The sequence below is a fragment of the Centropristis striata genome, chromosome 10, assembly GCF_030273125.1.
Source record: "Centropristis striata isolate RG_2023a ecotype Rhode Island chromosome 10, C.striata_1.0, whole genome shotgun sequence".
NCBI classification, from domain to species: domain Eukaryota; kingdom Metazoa; phylum Chordata; class Actinopteri; order Perciformes; family Serranidae; genus Centropristis; species Centropristis striata.
The window spans coordinates 8,474,310-8,495,772 of record NC_081526.1 but is presented as its reverse complement, the minus strand read 5'-3'; the positions used below and the strand labels follow the sequence as shown (position 1 = coordinate 8,495,772).

General features: G+C 37.1%; 1 protein-coding gene across 1 annotated transcript in view; it reads left to right on the top strand.

The window, feature by feature from the left end:
* LOC131979365 (potassium voltage-gated channel subfamily H member 7-like) overlaps positions 1 to 21,463 on the top strand; it is a 53,228-nt gene that overhangs the window by 26,690 nt on the left and 5,075 nt on the right. The window contains exons 6-14 of the mRNA XM_059343323.1: positions 1,772 to 2,197; positions 7,863 to 8,262; positions 9,371 to 9,570; positions 9,729 to 9,731; positions 12,103 to 12,355; positions 15,335 to 15,540; positions 16,520 to 16,607; positions 16,769 to 16,930; positions 20,797 to 20,953. Of these exons, the coding sequence (XP_059199306.1) occupies positions 1,772 to 2,197; positions 7,863 to 8,262; positions 9,371 to 9,570; positions 9,729 to 9,731; positions 12,103 to 12,355; positions 15,335 to 15,540; positions 16,520 to 16,607; positions 16,769 to 16,930; positions 20,797 to 20,953 (1,895 nt within the window). The remainder of the gene's footprint in view (positions 1 to 1,771; positions 2,198 to 7,862; positions 8,263 to 9,370; positions 9,571 to 9,728; positions 9,732 to 12,102; positions 12,356 to 15,334; positions 15,541 to 16,519; positions 16,608 to 16,768; positions 16,931 to 20,796; positions 20,954 to 21,463) is intronic.

Sequence of the window (21,463 nt, the reverse complement as noted above, 5' to 3'; positions counted from 1 at the left end):
TGGCCCTGTGGTCGTGTCCATGAAAAATTGCGGCCCCCTCCAGCATTTAAGTTGCCCATCCCTGGATAAGATAATACTTTATTAATCCCACAACGGGGAAAATTCACTTGTCACATCAGCAAAAACAGAAGCAGAAGGTGTGATTATAAATAATAGCAGTTTGAATGAAAAATCAAAAATATAAATACAAATTAAGATTATATAAAAGCTATGGTGAGTAGTGTAATGATAAGTGCTAACAAAGGTGTGGTGGTGATCTGAACAGAAACTACAACATGACCAGGTGGTGCAGGTGTTGTAGAGTCTGACAGCCGCAGGGATAAAAGACCCGTGGAGCCTAACATGGAACCTGAAGTGACATTTGTTTAACCTAAAGCTACAGTATGTAACATTTCTGCATAAGGCCAGTGGTGGCCTCAAGAAACATTTAATGCAACCCGCAAATGTGACATGAAATGCATGCATTGCATTTCAATCAGTATTTATGCACCTGTTCTTTTAAAACCAAACTAAATACCGTTCTTTTCACTGGAGCATTTTCTTAATGAACACACTGTACTTGTACAGCATGCTCATTTGTATGTGTGTATGTATTTTTATGTGTGTATGCATGTATGTCTCAATTTACACATTTTTCTTCTTTTATTTTGTTACATTTAATCCATACGATATGTTGCCATCACCAGTCTTTGTTTATAAAACTAACCACCAAAATTAATCTGAGAGCAACATTAGATAGATTAAAAACTTTGATGTAATGTTTCCCTGAAAAAGCTTTTGGGACTCCAGATGGACGAACCAAAAGAACTAAATCATCCATTGAGTTCTTTCAGATGAGGCATTTATCAAACTTTGGATGATACATTATATCATTACAACACATGCATAACTTAGATACAACTGCAACAGATGTGTACCTAAATTATCCCAAAATGTCCCAACAATGCCAGCCATCAAGCTAATGTACAGTGATGCTTTAATGTTACAACAATGTCCAACATGCTCATTAAATAACTTTTTGCATGATATTAACAGCCCACAACATCATTTGAAAAATAATGTTAAAGTTACAGTAGTTGTGTGAGTAGTTGACTCATCTAGGTAGGCGTAATATTACATGCAGCTATCTCATTGGAATTAAATTACATACCGTTAATAAATGTGACATAAATAAAACTTGGAATACATTCACAATCCGTGTATCATTCGTTCTTTCCATTTTCAATTGGCAATCAAAAATCAAATAATGAAAAATTGGAAAACGGAGAAGCGAGTGACGGCTCACTTGACTGCAGTCAAACTTCCGGGTCACGTAAACCCGACCAATTAAATATTAAAATCAAATTCAGTCCTGGTGCCCGTTTTTTTCCATTTCGTATTTTCGCTCTGAGCCTAAGATTGCAATATGAAAAAACAAGCATTTTTTTCGTTTTTTGTTTGATAATAGAAAAGAAATAACACAATAACCAGTCAATTTTTCATTATTTGATTTTGATTGCCAATTGAAAATGGAAAGAACGAACGATACACGGATTATTCACTCACCCATGAACGTTTTTTTCTGTTTAAGTCTTTTGTTTAATAAGGAAAACAACCATTCCTGTGATCCCACCTTATTTCACAACATCATTAAAGTCTTTCTTTTGTTACTATGTTAACTTGAAAGACCCCTAGTGGCTGAAATAACATTTAAAAATAAAAAAATGCAGTGACAAATGCAGTGGTTACCCTTCCAGTCCTGACTCCTGCCCCTCTCTCATCACTCCTCCAGGTCCTGTCACTCGGAGCCGACGTGCTTCCAGAATACAAACTCCAGACAGCTCGCATCGACAAGTTCACCATCCTCCACTACAGCCCCTTTAAAGCTGTGTGGGACTGGCTGATCCTGCTGCTGGTCATCTACACAGCGATCCTCACTCCTTACTCGGCTGCTTTTCTTCTCAATGACCAAGAGGAGCAGAAGAGGCGTGAGTGCGGATACTCCTGCAGCCCTCTTAATGTAGTGGATTTAATGGTGGACATCATGTTCATCATCGACATCCTCATAAACTTCAGGACCACTTATGTAAATGTGAACGAGGAGGTGGTCAGCGATCCGGCTAAGATAGCAATCCATTACTTTAAAGGCTGGTTCCTTATAGACATGGTGGCGGCAATCCCCTTTGACCTTCTTATCTTCGGCTCAGGATCAGATGAGGTATGTTATCTCTAATGCATGTAGATTTTTTTTTACCTGTTTTTTTTCTCCCAGGGAGCTTTGCTGCACATCGACCAGGCCATGCTTGCACTGTTATTCATTTACTAAGTCCAGACTTGTGCCCCTGGGCCGCTGCTTAAAGCCTGAATCTTTCTGTCTCGGCTCTGAAAGGATTACTTTAAATTGCATGTTTTTTCATACTTTTTTTCCCTCTTTTTTTTCTTTCTTTTTTTTTTTTTTTTTTTTGAATGGTCCTCATTCTAGAATCCATTTACACGGATTAATGGCTTACCAAATGGCAATCAATGATGCATTTATGTGAGGAGCAGGCCAACAGGGCTGTGTGCACAGCTTACATGCAGATGTGAGATGGCCATTGGTAGGCTGGCTGCCAGGCCTGCTGGCTTGTTTGTTGGTAGGATATGTCCCCTCAGGCTCTGGATCTACTTCAGTGCTTTATCGTGCTTTGTAGGCACTCCATTACACCAGAAAAGCTCCTGATTATAAACCATAATCATCTTTTCCGCCATTGCTGCTGCTGTTGCTGCTACTGCTGAGTCAGTGAATGACAACAAACCAAAAGAAAATGGACGTGTGTTTCTCTCAGCAAACAAATCACAAAGCAGTTCTGGCAATTTTGCACAATTATGTGCAAGTCAATTTTTATTTCCTTTGGGAAATTAATATAAAACACAACTTTTACTCTTTTTGCCTGATTTTTATTTTTTTTAAATCACTTAAAGGGAAAACTAGTTGTTTCTCATTCAGGTCTGTAAATAGGATGTTATAAATTATGATAGTATGCTGATACATCGCTTGGATTTGGTGTTTATAATTTTCACTCTGAACACCCTGCTTGATTTTATTCAGAAAATAAAAGCAGCTGAAACAGTGGCAGATGGTTTTCACAAGGCTCACTGAATTTAGCAGCTTAACCAGACGGTTTTAACCTACAAGCGCTTAAGTAAACCTTTTGATTGTGGCAGAGAATAAATTTGAAATAGATTTCAATCAATGTCTTGTTGCTTTCAAAACAACTTTAGTCCCGCCAGATGATTAAACATACTGTGAGAGGCATTATGCTAAATTGGCAACATGCAGTCTTTGTTAATAATAATAATTATAATAGAAATAGCAAATCAAAAGATTTATTTCAAGCTGTTTCTCTGTGAATGCGGTGGAGAAGAAGTTGAGTGCTTTGTCCCAAATTGAACCCCCTAAATGTTCTCATTAGAGGAACAGGGAGAGGCTTGTAGTGCTGTGCAACTGTGTTACGCAATGCTTGTTCAGGTACATTTAAGACTTAATTGAACTTTCATTCGATTGTGGAGTGCACTGTGCCTGTAGGTCTAACCAATATAGGATATTAAGGGCAGAATGCATTATTTTGTTTGTAATATTTCATGTTTAGGGTTTTAAATTAGTTTTTCTCTTGTGTTATTAGATTAGATGCATTTTTAAAAACCCCGCACTAAAAAAGCCTATATTATAATCAGTTAAGAAGGAAACAAAATGCAATTTTCAAACAAACTCTGCAATTAGGTGTACATATACAAATCTATTTGAAAAAACACTTGTTTTCTACCATAGTGTACTTTACATAATAGACTGACCAAACACTCAAGAGGCTCTAGAGGCAACCGTAGGTTCTCTGACAGATTTAGAACAGGATATTTACTGGTTGCAATGATTAACCACACCACTTTTAAATTCAAATTTAGGGCTAATATCCCAACACAGTGATGTTCCTACAGAGAAAGGCTCCAGTCAAACAGTGGACTCAAACTAACAACAAACAACAAAACACAACGTTTTTGTTTGAAGCAGCCACCAAAGAAAACAGAATAAAATGCCCATAAATGTAAAAAAAAACAATTACACAATGTTTAACCCTCTGGAGTCACCAAAAGCTCCAACATTATCAAATCATGTGACTTCTTCATGATGTCATGGCGTAAAAACGAAGCAGTGTGTTTCCCTGCCATCAACTTCCCTCTAAAATACTGGCTTAAAACTCCATGCCAGTTTTTGTTTGATGATGATAGGCCAAGTAAAACCGGAGATAAGGTCAAATATATTTAGTATAAAAATATAGAACTAGATGTTATCCTCATTTTACCTCTTATATGCAACTTGTGTCCACATTTGCAACATTTTGTTGTGTTTCTTTGGGTTCCAAATGTTGATACAGTAAGTCAAAATGAAAAAATAATTATCAGGTCATAAAGGTGAGGTTGTGCTGATAAAAAAAAGATACCGACATGACATGGTAAACATTGTATTAAGTGTTATATACAGGCAGAATGAAAAGGATTCAAAAAAGGCCAAAATAGCCCCAGACTCCAGAGGGTTAAAATAGTGTGATGAATGAGGTTAACCTTTAAACTTCTGCCAAATAAACTTCAGCAAAAAAAATCTTGTCAATCTTTAAATTTTAAGTCGTGTATTATTGTTCAAATGCATTCAGGAAGCGTCATAAAACTTGTTCCAGATTCAAAGTTATAGGAAGTCGCTAGCTTCTAGAGAGCAGAACTAAAGCAAACTACTTAAATTAGTTTCATACATAACTGTACATTGCATTACATCTTTTTTTAAGGGGGGGAGGTTTGCCTGCCAATTCCAGCAACTGACACCACTTGGGAAAGTTTGTCCTCATAGTTGAATGTAAAAAAATTCAAATTAGATTCCAAGTACAAGATTCATTCCAAACCCAAACCTCCAATGTCAAATACAAATCTTAACTTGACACTGGGGAGATTGTCCCAAAACTTGGCTTGTACCCAAGCAATAACTGTAGGCCCCTTAAAATTCATGAAAAGTCTCTTTTCAAAAGAAGAAATCTCACAGTATAGTCCGTTTACTGTATTTCTAGTCCATCCAAAATAAACCCTCTAGTGTAGTTTTGACATGCATACACTGCAAAAAAGGTGTGTCTAAGAACAAGATAAAACCAGTAAATCTGAGGGAAATTATATTGCTGTATGGACAGATCATTTCACTTGACAAGATTTCTTAAATTAAGATAATTAAATCTAGAAATAAGCATGTTGCAAGCTTAAAATAAGCTTGAACTCTTAAGAAAAGATAAATTAAAGCTGCAAACAGTGATGAACTGGCCTGAAAAGAGTGCACTGCAAATTATTTGTTTCTTAACTAGAAAAAAAACTTTAGATTTAGAAGTGTTAGATAATTTATCTTGTTTTAAGAGGTAATTTCTTATTTTAAGTGTTCAACATGCTTATTTCTAGATTTAACAATCTTAATTTAAAAAAATCTCGTCAAGTGAAATTATCTGTCCATGCAGCAAGGTAATTTCCCTCAGATTTAGTGGTTTTATCTTGTTTTTAGACACACCTTTTTTGCAGTGTAATTTCTGCCACTGCTTAATAATGTCTGGATTAAAAAATAGTGGACTATGATTTACACAACTTTAACTTCATTCAATAAAAAACCATAACGGGGAAAATGTCAGATGGATTTATTCATTCGTCCCCAGAAAATAGAGATTAAGTGTGCTGCTAACAGAGTTGTTAGAAGGGAGAGTGTGCAGACATTAACTTGATTTCAAAGGTCAGTCAGTAATTGTCAGGTAGATAAATGGTCGTGCCAATGGGAATGGTGGTTAGTGTTGCTAAAACCTTTCTCCATGACACAGAAGAAACAACAAACTCCCAAGGAGCCTCTGAATGAGTGTTACTGCCTGCTCCGTGTTGAATAAATGAGGATTTATCTGTGGGCTACTGGTGTCTTCACGTCTGTGTTCATTTGCCTTTGACCAAAGAGCTGTGGGGAGTTGCCACAACGGAGTCTTTGTCTTTTTTCACCATTAAGGAAACTCATTACCTCAGTTTGTGATGTGACTCTCTGGATTTGTCTCCGCTAAAGATTTGTTGTTAAAGGGAAACTTTGTTGATTTTCATCTGACTTTGTGTCATTGCGCTGTGGGTAGGATATGCAGATCAATGGTGTTTGACTTCCCCCCGTGTTGGCAGCAGCTGGAGCCCATCCAGAGCTCCTCTACAGCAGCCCGCTCATTTACCGTCAAAAGTCTGCTATAGGCAACATGCTGGAAACATGGAGGGAAGCCAAGCACTGTTCATCTGCATGACACGGGAAGCATATCAATGCTGTGGGAGATATGCAAATAACAAGATTGTTTATTGATGACTGAATTGCATGACAACTGGATTGTCCTTTACTAAAATTAGATTCATGTTGTTGTATAATAATTCTGTAAAAGTATGACAAATTGACGGCCTATAAAGATGGATGACATAACAGCTCCTCAAAGTGAAGCCAAAACATTTTGAGCGCCCCCTTGTGGCTGGTTGCAGTTAAGTCCCGCCCTCTCCATGTTAGCAGATGGCATAGGGTGAATTCAGGTAATGTGGGGCACTTTTTGCAATTTTGACTTTGTTATATTTTTTTAAATGTAAAAATATTTAATGTAATTTCAGTCACATGACACCCATAGTAGACCAATAGTAAATGTTTTAATGATTATATTTACTTTAAGCAGGAAATAAACCAGCCAAACCTTAAGTTTGGCTTGGCATTACCCAAATCCACCCTATGCTAAAAAATCATGTCAAATGCATTTTTTCAGAAAATGGTTTCTGTTTGTATCACGCCGATCCAATGCTCATTAATTTTCTGATAATTTTGGTAAATGGTAAATAGACCTGCACTTATATAGCGATTTTGTAGTCGCTTTGCGACCACTCAAATCGATTTACACTACAGACTGCGCTCATTCACCTGTTCACACACATATTCATACTGGTGGCAGAGGCTACCCTAAACAGTGCCACCTGCCACCATTGGGAATTCATTCTCACACAGATGAATGCAGCATCGGGAGCAATTTGGGGTTCAGTATCTTTCTCAAGGATACTTCGACATGTAGGCTACCATGGTCAGGGATTGAACCACCAACCCTCCGATCGGTGGGCAACTTGCTCTACCAACTGAGCCACAGCCGCCCCCAACAAAAGAAAAAAAGAGACAGAAAAAGAGGGTGTAATGTCATGATTGACAGCTGTGATTATGCTCACAGTTGAGTGAGAGTGGTGTAAGGCGGGACCTTGATACTCCACCAGCCAATAACTACTGCACAAGTTGGCAGCGCTTGTTTCCAGGATATTTTAGCTTCATTTTTGTACAATGGTAGGAAATGGAGACGCTACATCAGGGATGGGCAACTGGAGGCCCGGGGGCCGCATATGGCCCGCACCCTCACTTAAAGTGGCCCTCAGTACAACTACATGCATTTGAGCATGAAATCACAAAAGTGCTGTGTAAAAATGCACAAAATTACTTCTTGCAATTAATGTTGGTCTGCTGTTCTTGCACTGAAAAAAAAAGAAATCACAGTTTTTTTATTTGCTCCAACCTTTTGCATTCCTATTTTACTGTTATACATGCATTTGAGCATGAAATATGTTAAATTACTGCACTCTAAACATATTAAAAATTGCAGTTTCTGGTTAAGTGCACGGTCCTATATGTGGCCCTGTGGTAGTGTCCATGAAAAATTGTGGCCCCCTCAGCATTTAAGTTGCCCAGCCCTGCGCTACATCCATTTTTACGTGTGGTCCAACATATTTATATTTACACTACTACTGCTTTTACTAAAAGAAAATGCCCTACTCTACACTTTGTCTAGACCACCACTCTGATTGGCCTGTTGAAGACGGCTAGGCTCCTGCGATTGGTGCGTGTAGCCAGGAAGCTGGACCGCTACTCTGAATATGGTGCTGCAGTCCTCATGCTGCTCATGTGCATCTTCGCCCTCATCGCTCACTGGCTGGCCTGTATATGGTACGCCATCGGCAATGTGGAGAAGCCCTACTTGGAGCACAAGATCGGCTGGCTCGACAATCTGGGCGTGTCCATAGGAAAGAAATACAACTACAGCGACCCGAGCTCCGGTCCGTCTATCAAGGACAAGTATGTCACGGCACTTTACTTCACCTTCAGCAGTCTGACCAGCGTGGGCTTTGGAAATGTTTCCCCAAATACCAACTCAGAGAAGATCTTTTCAATCTGTGTCATGTTGATTGGCTGTAAGTATGTTTTGGTCTTTTTTTTCTTCTTTCAGCATAACTTTATTCTGCTTTTATCTGGTGAATCACTCTGAGTGGATTAAGGCATGAACATTGTCTGATCAGATCCTAGACTGTGTCCGCTCTGATAGAGGGAACCTCCTCTGTTACTCCTCCTTATGTTTTTCAATTTTCTTTACTGAAGGTGCAATCTGTAATACACTGCAAAAAAGGGGTGTCTAAAAACAAGATAAAAACACTAAATCTGAGGGAAATTATCTTGCTGCATGGACAGATAATTTCACTTGAGAAGATTTTTTTAAATTAAGATTGTTAAATCTAGAAATAAGCATGTCGAACGCTTAAAATAAGATATTAACTCTGTAAACAAGATAAATTCTTATTTATTCTTAGTGATAGAAATGAAAGATAGTTTTTTTATCTTGGTAAGAAACAAATAATTTGCAGTGCACTCTGCTCGTGACAGTTCATCGCTGCTTGCAGCTTTAATTTATCTTGTTTTAACCCAGGCTAAATAATTATAAAAACCTGTTGAAAATAATCATTTTTTGAGATATCTTCATCAAATTTAAACTGGGAGTAGGTCAAATTTTATTTATAATATTTTACATTGTGTTTTCCAGCCCATAAGACCCAGCTATAACTATCTGCAGGGCTATATTTATCAAAAATATTCAGGCAGACAATAAAAAAAAACATATTTTTCCATTTGTTTCAACTTCCATCACTCAATAACAATATCACTTAGTAATTCTGACTCTTTGGGAATAAACTCCAGAGTGTTACCTTTCAAATGTGACAGATTTACTCCGTTTTAAGGTTAATTTGCAGAAATGGTAAGGGGTTAAAGGTTTTTTTGGCAGTCATTGTATAGATTATAAAGCCCCCTGAGGAAAATGAATCATTTGCAAAATTCAGAGTATATCATTCTGACTATAAAAGTGACTTAATTTGACTTGGCCCGGCAACAGATTGTCTGTGTTCATAGCAGTATTTTCTCACATTCATTCAAGTGAAGAGTGTGTCTCTGTGGGCAAAAGCAATAAAGATGCAAAGCAGCCTGTAGAATGAAGCTCACCTCTTTTATTGATCGTTGTTTGTTTTGCAGCCCTCATGTACGCCAGTATTTTTGGAAACGTCTCCGCCATCATCCAGAGGTTGTACTCGGGTACGGCCCGATATCACGCTCAGATGTTACGGGTCAAGGAGTTCATACGCTTTCACCAGATTCCCAACCCGCTGAGGCAGAGGCTGGAGGAGTACTTCCAACACTCCTGGGCCTACACCAACGGCATCGATATGAACACGGTAAATACAAAGCCCTTCTACTCTGCTTACTGGATGGCATAAATGAACCGATCTCATTGAATGATTGTAGCAATACTGTTTATGTGAGATTCTAAAAAGACCTTTCTTTCTCTTGTCTGCTTTCATCTGGATTCACATCTCTACATTGGTAAGAGCAGGAGGTACACGTTTTTATTCCTTGTCATTTTCATAGCACTCTTTAAAACAGGGGTCTCAAACTCAAATTACCTGGGGGCCGCTGGAGGCAGAATCAAAATGACCAAAAAAGACACAAAATTACAAAAAAAAAAGACACAAAAAGATTTTTAAAAGACACAAAATGACCAAAAAAGGCACAGAATTACCAAAAAAGACACAAAATTATTTAAAAAAGACACAAAATTACCAAAAAAAATACACACAATGACTAAAAAAGACACAAAATAATTTTAAAAAGACACAAAATTACCAAAAAGACACAAAATTACCAAAAAAAGACACAGAATTACCCAAAAAAAGACACAAAATTATTAAAAAAGACACAAAATTACCTACTACCTACTTAATTAAAGGGACCTTCCACACACAACACGATAAAGTGCCATTCATATAAAACTCACATTTAACTTTCATATCAAGGTGGGGGCCACAAAATATCGTCACGAGGGCCGCAATTGGCCCGCGGGCCGCGAGTTTGAGACCCATGGTTTTAAACGACAGGCGCATTATTACGACAGTGTTTTAAATGTCCATCACTTATGGATGATTTGTGTGATTTTTTACATTTTTAATTTTTAAACAAGTAGCATGCACCTAATAATAGCACATATTTTGTCATTAAGTATGACAAAATAAGTGCTATTACACACTATATTCCTCATCAAATGTGTTATTCTGCCTATTTTCACTTTTATGTTGAAGTAGATATATTATAATTTACCAGGGGTTTGAGTCGTAAAAGGTTTTTATATCCAGGTAATTTTATTGATTATGATAGAAATCGCCCTCTCAACTTTACGGATGAGGATTGGGGCCAGGGAGGAAAAAAATAATGAGAGGAGGATTTTTTTTTTTCATAATGCAGTTTCGAGAAAAAGTCAAAATAACTAGAATAAAGTTGAAATATGATTTTGAGAAAAAATCTTTTTGTTTTCGGTAAAGTTGGAAAGATATTCACAGATTTGTGTCAATAATTCATGAGAGGAACATTTTTTTCTAAGGTTTCTTAGGTAGACTGCAAGCTACAACTTGATTTTCATAAATGTCATAAAATGAGCAATAATTACAATATTTAAGGGTGTATTAATACTAAAATCCCCCTACACATGAAAGAGCTATTCTTGGTAGTAGGCTACTATTACTATTGTTTTGTGGAAAATCAGCTTTTATGTAATTTATAGACATATGTTGTAGTATATATATATTATATACATATTTTCTCAACATTGTATTTTGAGTTTATTCTCATCATTTCGACTTTTTTTTCAAACTTAATAATAATTAAAAAAATCTCCTACCTGGCCCTAATACTCTTCTGTACAACTTCCTTTCAAGACAAAAAAAGTGTCATATTTAAGGCAGTAACCCAAGACTAATAATAATAATAATTAATTAATTAATTAATTAATTAAAAAAAAATAATAATAATAATACATTATTATATAGGGTACTTAAAGACACTTCACAGTTAAAACAGTTAAAATAAAAAACAAACAATCAAAATCAACAACATTGGTCTAATATTAAAACATTTCTGAACATATTCTGTTTTGAGTAGTTTTTTAAAGGTGTCTGAGTGTACTTACAAATAAACCTTTGTATTCCCATAAACTAGCTCCTCATTAATCATATGACATCGGATATACCCTATAAATGGTTGGGATTGATCTTCTTTAACAAGTTATGTAAAAATAATAATTCATGCATGCCACTTCTTACCTTCAAGCCGCATGCATACAACAGAAGCCTGGACTTAATCCATGGCTTTGACAAATGTCTGGGCTCAGGGTATACAGACGGTGGCTTCTGTGTTGCTCGCATTAATCACAAAATACACTTTCACCTCACTTCGATATGATGTGTTTGCAGTTCAAGGAAAGCAAGAAACAAAACGGAGCCGGCATTGTGTGTCTGGCTCAGGGGGAGGTTACATAACTCCAGGTGGCAGTTATTTTTACAGACTACATTGGTTAAGAAAACCTCACAAAATCAGCAATTATTACATCCTGATATAATTTACATGAATGCGTCTTGATTAAGAAACACCATGGTGTCCTATTACGTTTGAGGTTTCCTTCCAAAGCTCTACAGATGTGATGTGTCTGAATCTGACTGTGTTTAATGGCTCTATGACTCTGTAACGCGTTTGTTTTCATCCCAAGTCCTTATCTCTGTGCTGTTGTCAAGCTTAATTACAACTTCTCTTCGTAAAAGTACATTCATCTTAACACGTTTGCTGCTCACAGCTTCCCACTGGCTCGCAGAACCATCTCTTTGAGGATATCAAACTCAATATTTTGTGCATTTTACTCACGGATTTTTTCTACATCACAGGTGTTAAAAGGTTTTCCTGAGTGCCTGCAGGCAGATATCTGCCTTCATCTCAACAGGAATCTTCTTCACAACTGCAAAGCGTTCGAAGGAGCCTCCAAAGGCTGCCTGAGGGCCTTGGCCATGCACTTCAAAACCACTCATGCCCCTCCTGGAGACACTCTGGTCCACAGTGGTGATGTGCTCACTGCTCTCTACTTTCTGTCCCGCGGCTCTATTGAGATCCTGAGAGATGACATTGTGGTAGCCATCCTGGGTAAATACAATCCCTTGTTGATTATGTAAAGTGTGATAATTGGCAACAAATGGAAACGAGTGCTTAAATATTAAGAGACTGTTATATAATCCCATAAAAAATGCAATCTTATAGGCGCATTTATTCACCTCCTTTGCTCCTTTTTCTTCATAGATAGTTTTTAGTTTGACCTTTTGCCACTGTCCATCATCAGTTTCCTGGATTTAGTGGCAGTCTCTACTGTTCTCAAAGCATCCAGCTATCAGCAAGAGGTGTGAATATCTGTAAAAGTCACTTCCCTGCTGTATTTGAGATCTGTCAAACGATTGTGTGCTGAATGTCAGCGTCAAACCTGTTGAGACAAAGACCAAAAACTATTTTTTGAACGTTTTTGATGTTCAAGTTGGATCTTGGAAAAGGAAAAGATGGTTCAAAGTCATATTCTTCTGATGTCAGTGTTGGTTTTGTTAGATAGTTTTAGTTTGCATAAGTCAATCTAATATAATAAGACCCCTGCCAAGGCTTTGCTCTATTTCACAATGTTAACAAAAGTGAAAAGTAATTTCTGATTCGGATCTGCTCCAGCATTTAAATGGCTTCTTCTTTGGCCTGAGCTTCACTCTTCCACCAAATGTAATAAAAAAAAACCAGGGCTGTAATTTTCCATTATCCTGTAGACAAACAAACAACCTAAAACCATAAAACATTAACTCTATGGAGTCTTATAGGGCTATTTTGTCCATTTTTGAATCCTTTTCATGTCTTTTCGTGTCTTTGTAAGTCATTTTGTGTCTTTTTTGGTCTTTTGTGACTTTTTGTGTCTTTTTGGTGTCTTTTTTGGTAATTTTGTGTCTGTTGTTGTCTTTTTTAGTTATTTTGTGTCTTTTTTGTGCCTTTTTTGGTCATTTTGTGTCTGTTGTTGTGTGTTTTTTAGTTATTGTGTGTCTTTTTTGGTCATTTTGTGTCTGTTGTTGTGTGTTTTTTAGTTATTTTGTGTCTTTTTTGGTCATTTTGTGTCTTCTGTGGGGTTTTTTGGTTATTCTGTCTCTTCGTTTTGTGTCTTTTTGGTCATTTTGTGTCTCTTTTTTTTTTGTCATTTTGTGTCTTTTTGTGTCTTTATTGGTCTGCTTTGTTTTTACGTGTGGATGTGGTGAAGAAGCCATGTTTTGGCGCTTTTGGAGACTCCAGAGGGTTAAAAGGTCACGCTAATACCCACATATCAATGTTTACATATAGTTGTAGTGAACATATTGTAGATTTAAAATATTCTTTTCAGGAAGTAGGAAAATAGCTTGATAACACCCAGGGTCTTTCATACACACATGAGTTTTCACCTTTGGCGTTCTGTGAAGGGTATATTAATTATGTAGATTGTTCTGATTGATTGAAAAATATGGAGATGCTGCCATCATCAGCTCAGAAAACATCAGACGGTGTTTCCTGTGTGGGCACACCATATTTTAACACAGTAACATGTACAATGAGGCTTGCTTGACTTGTGTGCACATCAAAGAATTAACTGTTATAACGCGAGTCCTTCAAAAGGAATAATTTTCAGGTTACTGCAGCAACTAAACCACATCGTGTTCACACATTTTGACAAGAATGGCGAGTTGTGCCTGCCTGCCACCCCCCATTTCTGTCCTCTGGGCAATAAGGCTGTTCATGTGACAGGTTTGAGACTCTGACATTTCTATTAAGTGGCTCCATGAAAGGTTGTTGGGCAATTTCAAAGAACACGGTGAAATAGCTGCCATTTTTTTGACAGCACATGGAAATGAGTTAAAAACCGCAAAATAGGGTCGATTAAGAAAAAAAAAAGGGCCAAATTGACGAAAACAATTGCCACCTTTAAATGTGAAATAATATAGTAATATATCGATACTGAAAACGCATTACTCTTATTATAATAATGAGTATTTATGTTTTCCTCACGGGTGAACCTCAGCCAGGTGCTACAGGCCAAGCCTGGATTAAACTTGCCATTATTCATGAGATGAATGCTCTCCAAAGCTGCACCTGACACAATGGGGTTTAAGCTTCACAAAAACTGCTGCATCACACAAAACCCATTATTAACAAACACACTGGTAAAGCCACTGATCTCATAGATCAGCCCATTTACATTTGATACAAACATCAATAGCTCCGTCAGCTCCATTTGGCGCCAATTTGTTTGTGAAAAACGAACCGTCCGGGCCTCTAACAAGGTGGCGGTCAGCCGACAGCGCTGAAACATTTTCCTCTTGCAGCGATATAAAGACCAACGATGCTGCGAGCATTGTTCCACAGATGAGGAATTAGTCTCTTACGCTGCCATCCAGGCTAATGACGGACTAAATCTCTTTGCTGAGAGCTGTGTGGGGGGGGATCCAGCCCTCTGTGTGAGGCTGTCCTCTGTGGTAGAAAGGTGTCCAGTGCACGCTGTGAAAGGCACTCTGGCAGCCAACATATCACATCTTTCTCCCGAACCCCTGCTTACAGTGTTGGCATTTAGTGAACCCCAGGCCCAACAAAGGGATGTTTCATCACAGCTTCTAAACTGTGGACCCTTTATTTCAACAGAGGAAACTCTAATGGTAGCAGGAGTTTCCTGAAGGACCGTCTTCATTATTTGGTAGCCATTATCAACAAATTTTTCCCTTTGAAGTCCACAAGTGTGTCAATCACAATCTTCTCTCCCTCCACATCAAAGTTGCTTTGAGTTATTCCTCAGCGTAAATAATGGATCAAAGATAGAAAGACAACTGATGCACAGGCCTTGGGAGAACATCTTCACAGTGTTTGATTTTCACTATCCACGAAAACAAACACGCCTGTGCCCTTAAGTGAGAGCCTGAGGAATAGTGAGATAAGTCCCCGAAGAAAACAAGACACAGATTATTCTCTATAACACACACGGATACTTGTAGAAGTCAGTGCAGGTAACATTGACATTTCTTCTCTTCCCAGCTAACCTTTCCAGAAGATTTACTGTCTCTGTTCATGTGTTGATGGCAGGAAAAAATGACATCTTCGGAGAGATGATCCATCTATTAGCCAAGCCTGGGAAGTCTAATGCTGACGTACGAGCTCTGAGTTACTGCGACCTGAGCACCATCCAGAGGGAAGATCTACTGGAGGTGATAGACATGTACCCAGAGTTTGCCGACTCCTTCCTCAACAATCTGGAGCTTACCTTCAACCTCAGAGACGAGTCTCCAAAGGTAGATGATCAACCTTTAACATGTCTTCACATTGTCACGACTATGAACATTTACACTACTGTAATCCTGCTGACAGTCAGACCAACAAAAACTGAATTAATTATGATATTTACATAATAGTGCGAGGTTATATCAATCCTCAGAATTGATAAATATCGACTATTTATTTTATTAAAGTGAGATACTGCAGGTGAATAAGGTAGAAAAGAAAAATATATTGATATGATATATAATATATCAGCTGTCATGCTGATATGTATGAGTTATTTTTCTTTTCCCAGTTGATTATTTACATTAAGACAATTATGTCTTGTATTAAAGGTTTTCTGAAATTAGAATTAAATATGATATAATATTAAATATGCAAGTAAGACATGCTTTTAACTAACTAAATTGCATTAATTTCCACAACAGAAATGTGAACATTGAAAATAGAAGAAAGTTTCAAATATTTTTTTCATTTTGACGACAAATTAGAGTTGATTGTTTTTACAGAGGGAGGTAAGGTATATATTTCTTTTCATCACTCAAACAATATATTTTTTTGCCCCATCTTTAGGGATAAAATGCAATAAAAATCAAGCTATGAATAGTATGAACAAACCCCTCTATAAAAAACCTTCAGCTAGGAGTCTGCTGTATGTAAGTGCTACTGAAGTGGAGATTTCTAGCTCAGAATATGAGAAAAAACTTATTTGAAGTTATGGCCTTTAAAGACATGTATTGTAAACTTTTATTTTGGTGAATTTAGGAGAAATCTACAGATAGACAATAAAAATAGAGAACAGAAAAGGTGTAGTAATCAGTAATCAACTCCTAAATGATTGTTTTAGATGTTTTCTATCCACTAGTCTGAAGAAGACGTGTTATGGAGGCATCATAGGCCAAAATCTCACAATCTCAAGTGTATGATAAAACTACGGTTCTGCCTGTAGTGCATCACCTTGATTAATTTAGTCTAATGCTCACATTGTTGCAGCCCTCCAACTCCCAAGGCGGTGATTCAGACGGAGAGGGCAGTAAGAGCATTAAAAGAAGGATCTCCTTTACACCAGACGTCTCTAAAGGTGAGTGGAAACTAATCTGCACAGGCCCATAACAGCCTCCTGTGGTTGCAAACGTTGTTCTTTGTTATTGTTGACTGAGTGCAGCTCCCTGAGAGCATCTATTCCACGAGGAATACGGTACCGTGTTATTCCGCTGACTCCTGTTTATTGCCGTTCTACAGGGGAAAACAAGGAAGTGGTTAAAGACTTGGGGAGAGAGAGGGAGTCTAACTCGTGCCTAAAGAGAAGTTCAGAAGTCCTGGGTCCCTCTCCGCCCAGCGCCCCAGTGCTGGAAACAAATCTTATTGTCAGAGACGACATGGAGAGAAGACCCTCTTTTGAAGGTAATATATTTCGGCTGATGAGATGACCAACAAGGGGACAGTTAGGCTAGGGCCACATGCAATTCTACACGGCAAAAAAGGTGTCTAAAACAAGATAAAAACACTAAATCTGAGGGAAATTATCTTGCTGCTGCATGGACAGATAATTTCACTTGACAAGATTTCTTAAATTAACATTTTTAAATCTAGAAATTGATGTTGAACGCTTAAAATAAGAAATTAACTCTTAAAACAAGATCAATAATCTTAACACTTCTAAATCTAAAGTTTTTTTTATCTGCTCAAGCCAGATCATCGCTGCTTGGAGCTTTAGTTTATCTTGTTTTAAGAGTTAATTTCTTATTTTAAGTATTCAACATGCTTATTTCTAGATTTAACAACCTTAATTCAAGAAATATTGTCAAGTGAAATTATCTGTCCATGCAGCAAGATAATTTCCCTCAGATTTAGTGTTTTTATCTTGTTTTTAGACACCCCTTTTTTGCAGTGTAGTCAAGTCAAGTCAAATATCATATCAGGCAAATATAAATGACAAAAGAAAAAATATAAAAGAATACAGTATAAGGTTAGATAACATGAAGTAGGTTATTACAGATATAACCCATTAAAAAAACAAATATGTATGATGCAAATTTATCTCAATTAAAAGGATAAACAATGTATATAAAAGGGAAATTAAAAACCTAATTAAAAGCTAATGAAAACAGATATGCACAGATGTAGCAGACCTTATTTCATGTGGTAGCAAGTTCCAGAGAGTCTAGTGGTGCCAAATGCAGACATCTTGACCCCTTTGAAAACGGCCATGCCAATCTTTCCTCTGCCAAAAGTTAGCCAAACTTTTCAAGCGTTATCAAGCCCCCTTCCCATCAGTCTTGCATGACATGGTTGGCACCATTGTGTGCCTTTAGGTTGTCTAGTTTAATGTGAGTTCAATAACTTCACTGTAGCTTTAAAACGGAGCTCGCTGCAGCCTCTAAAAAACAGTCATGTCGGCTGAGATCTAGTTAGGGGGGCCAGATGTGGTTCCAGGCTTAATATCACACCAGCAGTGGCCCCTAACTAATTGGCAACAATGGGAAGCCACTGCGTGATTATGTCCTTGTTGCTGCAATAGAAACTCCTATTGGATGGTTGGAGCGAACTTACGGAGGTGATGAAGATCTTCAGAAGCTTCCAAGTCTGGTTCACCTGCAGCCAGTGAACCGCCCCATTAACCCTTATAGATGATTAATGCATCACATACAGTCATGGAAAAAATTATTAGATCATTGTTTTCTTCAATTTGTTGTTCATTTTAATGCCTGGTACAGCTAAAGGTACATTTGTTTGGACACATATAATGATAACAACAAAATAGCTCATAAGAGTTTAATTTAAGAGCTGATATCTAGACATTTTCCATGGTTTTCTTGATAATAACCAAAATCATTATCAAAAAAACATAGATATCAGCTCTTAAATTAAACTTGTATTAGCTAGTTTTGTTGTTATCATTATATTTGTCAAAACAAATGTACCTTTAGTTGTACCAGGCATTAACCCTCTGGAGTTACCAAAAGCGCCAAAGCATGACTTCTTCATCACATCCAGATATACTGGAGACAAGGTCAAATATATTTTGTATAAAATGATAGAACTGGATGTAACCCTTGTATATGTTATATTTGCAACCTTTGCAACCTTTCTTTATTGAGCATGATAGTGTTTTGAAAGTAAAAAAAAAGATTCAAAATCACGTTTTATGTGATGACCAAAAAAAGACACAAAAATACACAAAATGACAAAAAAAATACACTAAAAAAATACACTAAAACTAAAAAGACACAACGAAAGACACAAAATGACCAAAAAAGACACAAAATGACCAAAATTGTTACGCTAAACAAAATGAAATAGAGTCCCACTAGAATTAAAAACCAGAGTTGGATGACAGGATCACACACAATCACAAGATCACATTTATATTGGTTTTTCTTTGTTTCTTTTTGGTTCAAAATGTTGATCCAGTAAGTCAGAATAAAAAATAAATTATTATTTGGTCATATAGGTGAGGTTGTGCTAAAAAAATATAGTAACATGGCATTTAAACATTTTTAAGTGGTTTATACAGGCAGGATGAAAAGGATTCAGAAATGGACAAGATAGCCCCAGACTCCATAGAGTTTAAATGAAATTGAACCCTTGAAAACATATGTGGTCTAAAAATTTTTCCCATGACTGTGCATGTGATGATGTAACAGCAATGATTGTACAGAAACATGTTGTTATTCAATTTCAAAGCCCCGATTCAGCAATAGCAGCAGCAATAAAATAATCTATATTATAATTCTAAATGTGTTTAATTACTATCATGCTCAATTATGCCTAATGTTGCTTTATTTGCATCATACCAACATGTATATCTATTGTATGTGCTGTATTGAAATGAACAATCTCCACTTAATTTAGCACCTGCTTGAAAGTAAAAACACAAATAATTTATTCGTTTTTTATTTTATTAATACATTTAGGCAGTAAGGGGTTAACAACTTTCCTCTGAACCCCCAATCCCCATAGCAATATAGTTTAGATCCGTGTCATGTCATTTTGCTAACAAGGTAATGGCAGCCTCCTCAAATCATCTACTGGATGTGGGCACACAAGTATAATAAAGATATGATTAACTTTCTTGCACACACACATAACAAGGCAAAGCTTTAAAGACATACAGTCATGGAAAAAATTATTAGACCACCTTTGTTTTCTTCAATGTCTTGTTCAGCTGATATCTATGTTTTTTTGACAATGATTTTGGTTATTATCAAGAAAACCATGGAAAATGTCTAGATATCAGCTCTTAAATTAAACTCTTATGAGCTATTTTTGTTCTTATCATTATATTTGTCCAAACAAATGCACCTTTAGTTGTACCAGGCATTAAAATGAACAAGAAATTGAAGAAAACAAGAGTGGTCTAATCATTTTTCCCATGACTGTACATGTGATGATGTAACATTTAATTTTAAAGAGCTGATATCTAGACATTTTTCATGGTTTTCTTGATAATGATTTTGGTTATTATACCTTTGGTTGTACCAGGCATTAAAATGAACAAGAAATTGAAGAAAAAGGGTGGTCTAATGTTTTTTTCCCATGACTGTACATTTCAATAACAAAAAGTGTCTCTTACTGAAGCAGTATGCTTTATATCAATCTGCAACCTTACTCGTCAAATGAAACATAAATAGAATAGAAAAAATGGACAGTCTCCTTTCTTCTCTCTGACGAGTCTGGCTCAGAGAGAATATGCTATAAATCGAAGGAATTTCTGTCGGCAAAACACATCCCACTGACAGGAGCGAGGAGCCAAGTAGTACATGACAGACAGTTGTGGATGAAGAAAAGCAAAAAAAAAAACTGAGTGACAGACTGAAGCTGTTGTCAATCTCTAGTGCTGGAAGAATACAGAACATGAAGCTGCACGAGGGCAAACGTAAGCACACCCAACAGTTAACAAAGGTCCTCATATCTATACGGCTCATCATGTTAGTGCAGAGCCACCTGCTCCGACTGCTCCACCAGATAGTCAAATCACATTACTCTGTGTTTAAATTCACAAAAGAAGCTCAACATATATCACTGGCCAGCTGAAGACTAACAGGTGCCCAGCAGAGATAACAACAGGGTTAGTTTGCTTCTGGAAAACATTGCATTACTTCTCCCAGTACAAGGGCTTGATAGATTACAACAAAGAAGCTCCACGCAGCTCTCCTGTAGAGATTAATTACCTTCTATTTTAGTGGGGGGTTTTTGCGTAGTGATGACGTTGTTCTGACCCACATGTGGGGATGTAAAGCATGCAACGTGTTGGTTTGGCTCCCCAGATCTGTGCTGTGATAAATGGGCCTGTAAGAAGCCTACGGACTACCTGGATGAGTCAGCACATTTCCAGGACCTGAGAGAGGACGACAATTCTGCCAGCGAGATCACGTATGGAGAGGTGGAACAGCGCTTAGGTCAGCTGCAAGATCACTTAAACAGGTACATATTTTCAGGGTGGTCCTCATTTAACTGTCAAACTCTGCATAACATCAGAATGTGAAATTTACTAGTTTTACCAGTTTAGGCTTAACATGCTTATTTTGTTCTTTAATATACTCAGTGCTTGAAATCCTTGAAAATGCTTCAATTTAAATGTTGTATTTTCATGGTTTAAAAAGTGCTTGGATTTTGGATAAAGTGCTTGTAAATGCTTGAAATTCTTACTGTATTTCTCTTGCAATCTGACTATATCCATCTATAGACTATAGATCAGGGGTCTCAAACTCAAATCACCTTGGGGCAGCTGGAGGCAGTATCAAAATGACCAAAAAAAGACACAAAATGACTGAAAAAACACTAAATTACTTTAAAAAGACACAACATTACCAAAAAAGACACACAATTATTTTTAAAAATATACAATTATTTAAAAAAGACACATATCGTCACAAGGGCCGCAATTGGCCCACGGGCCTCGAGTTTGAGACCCATGCTATAGATAATCACATG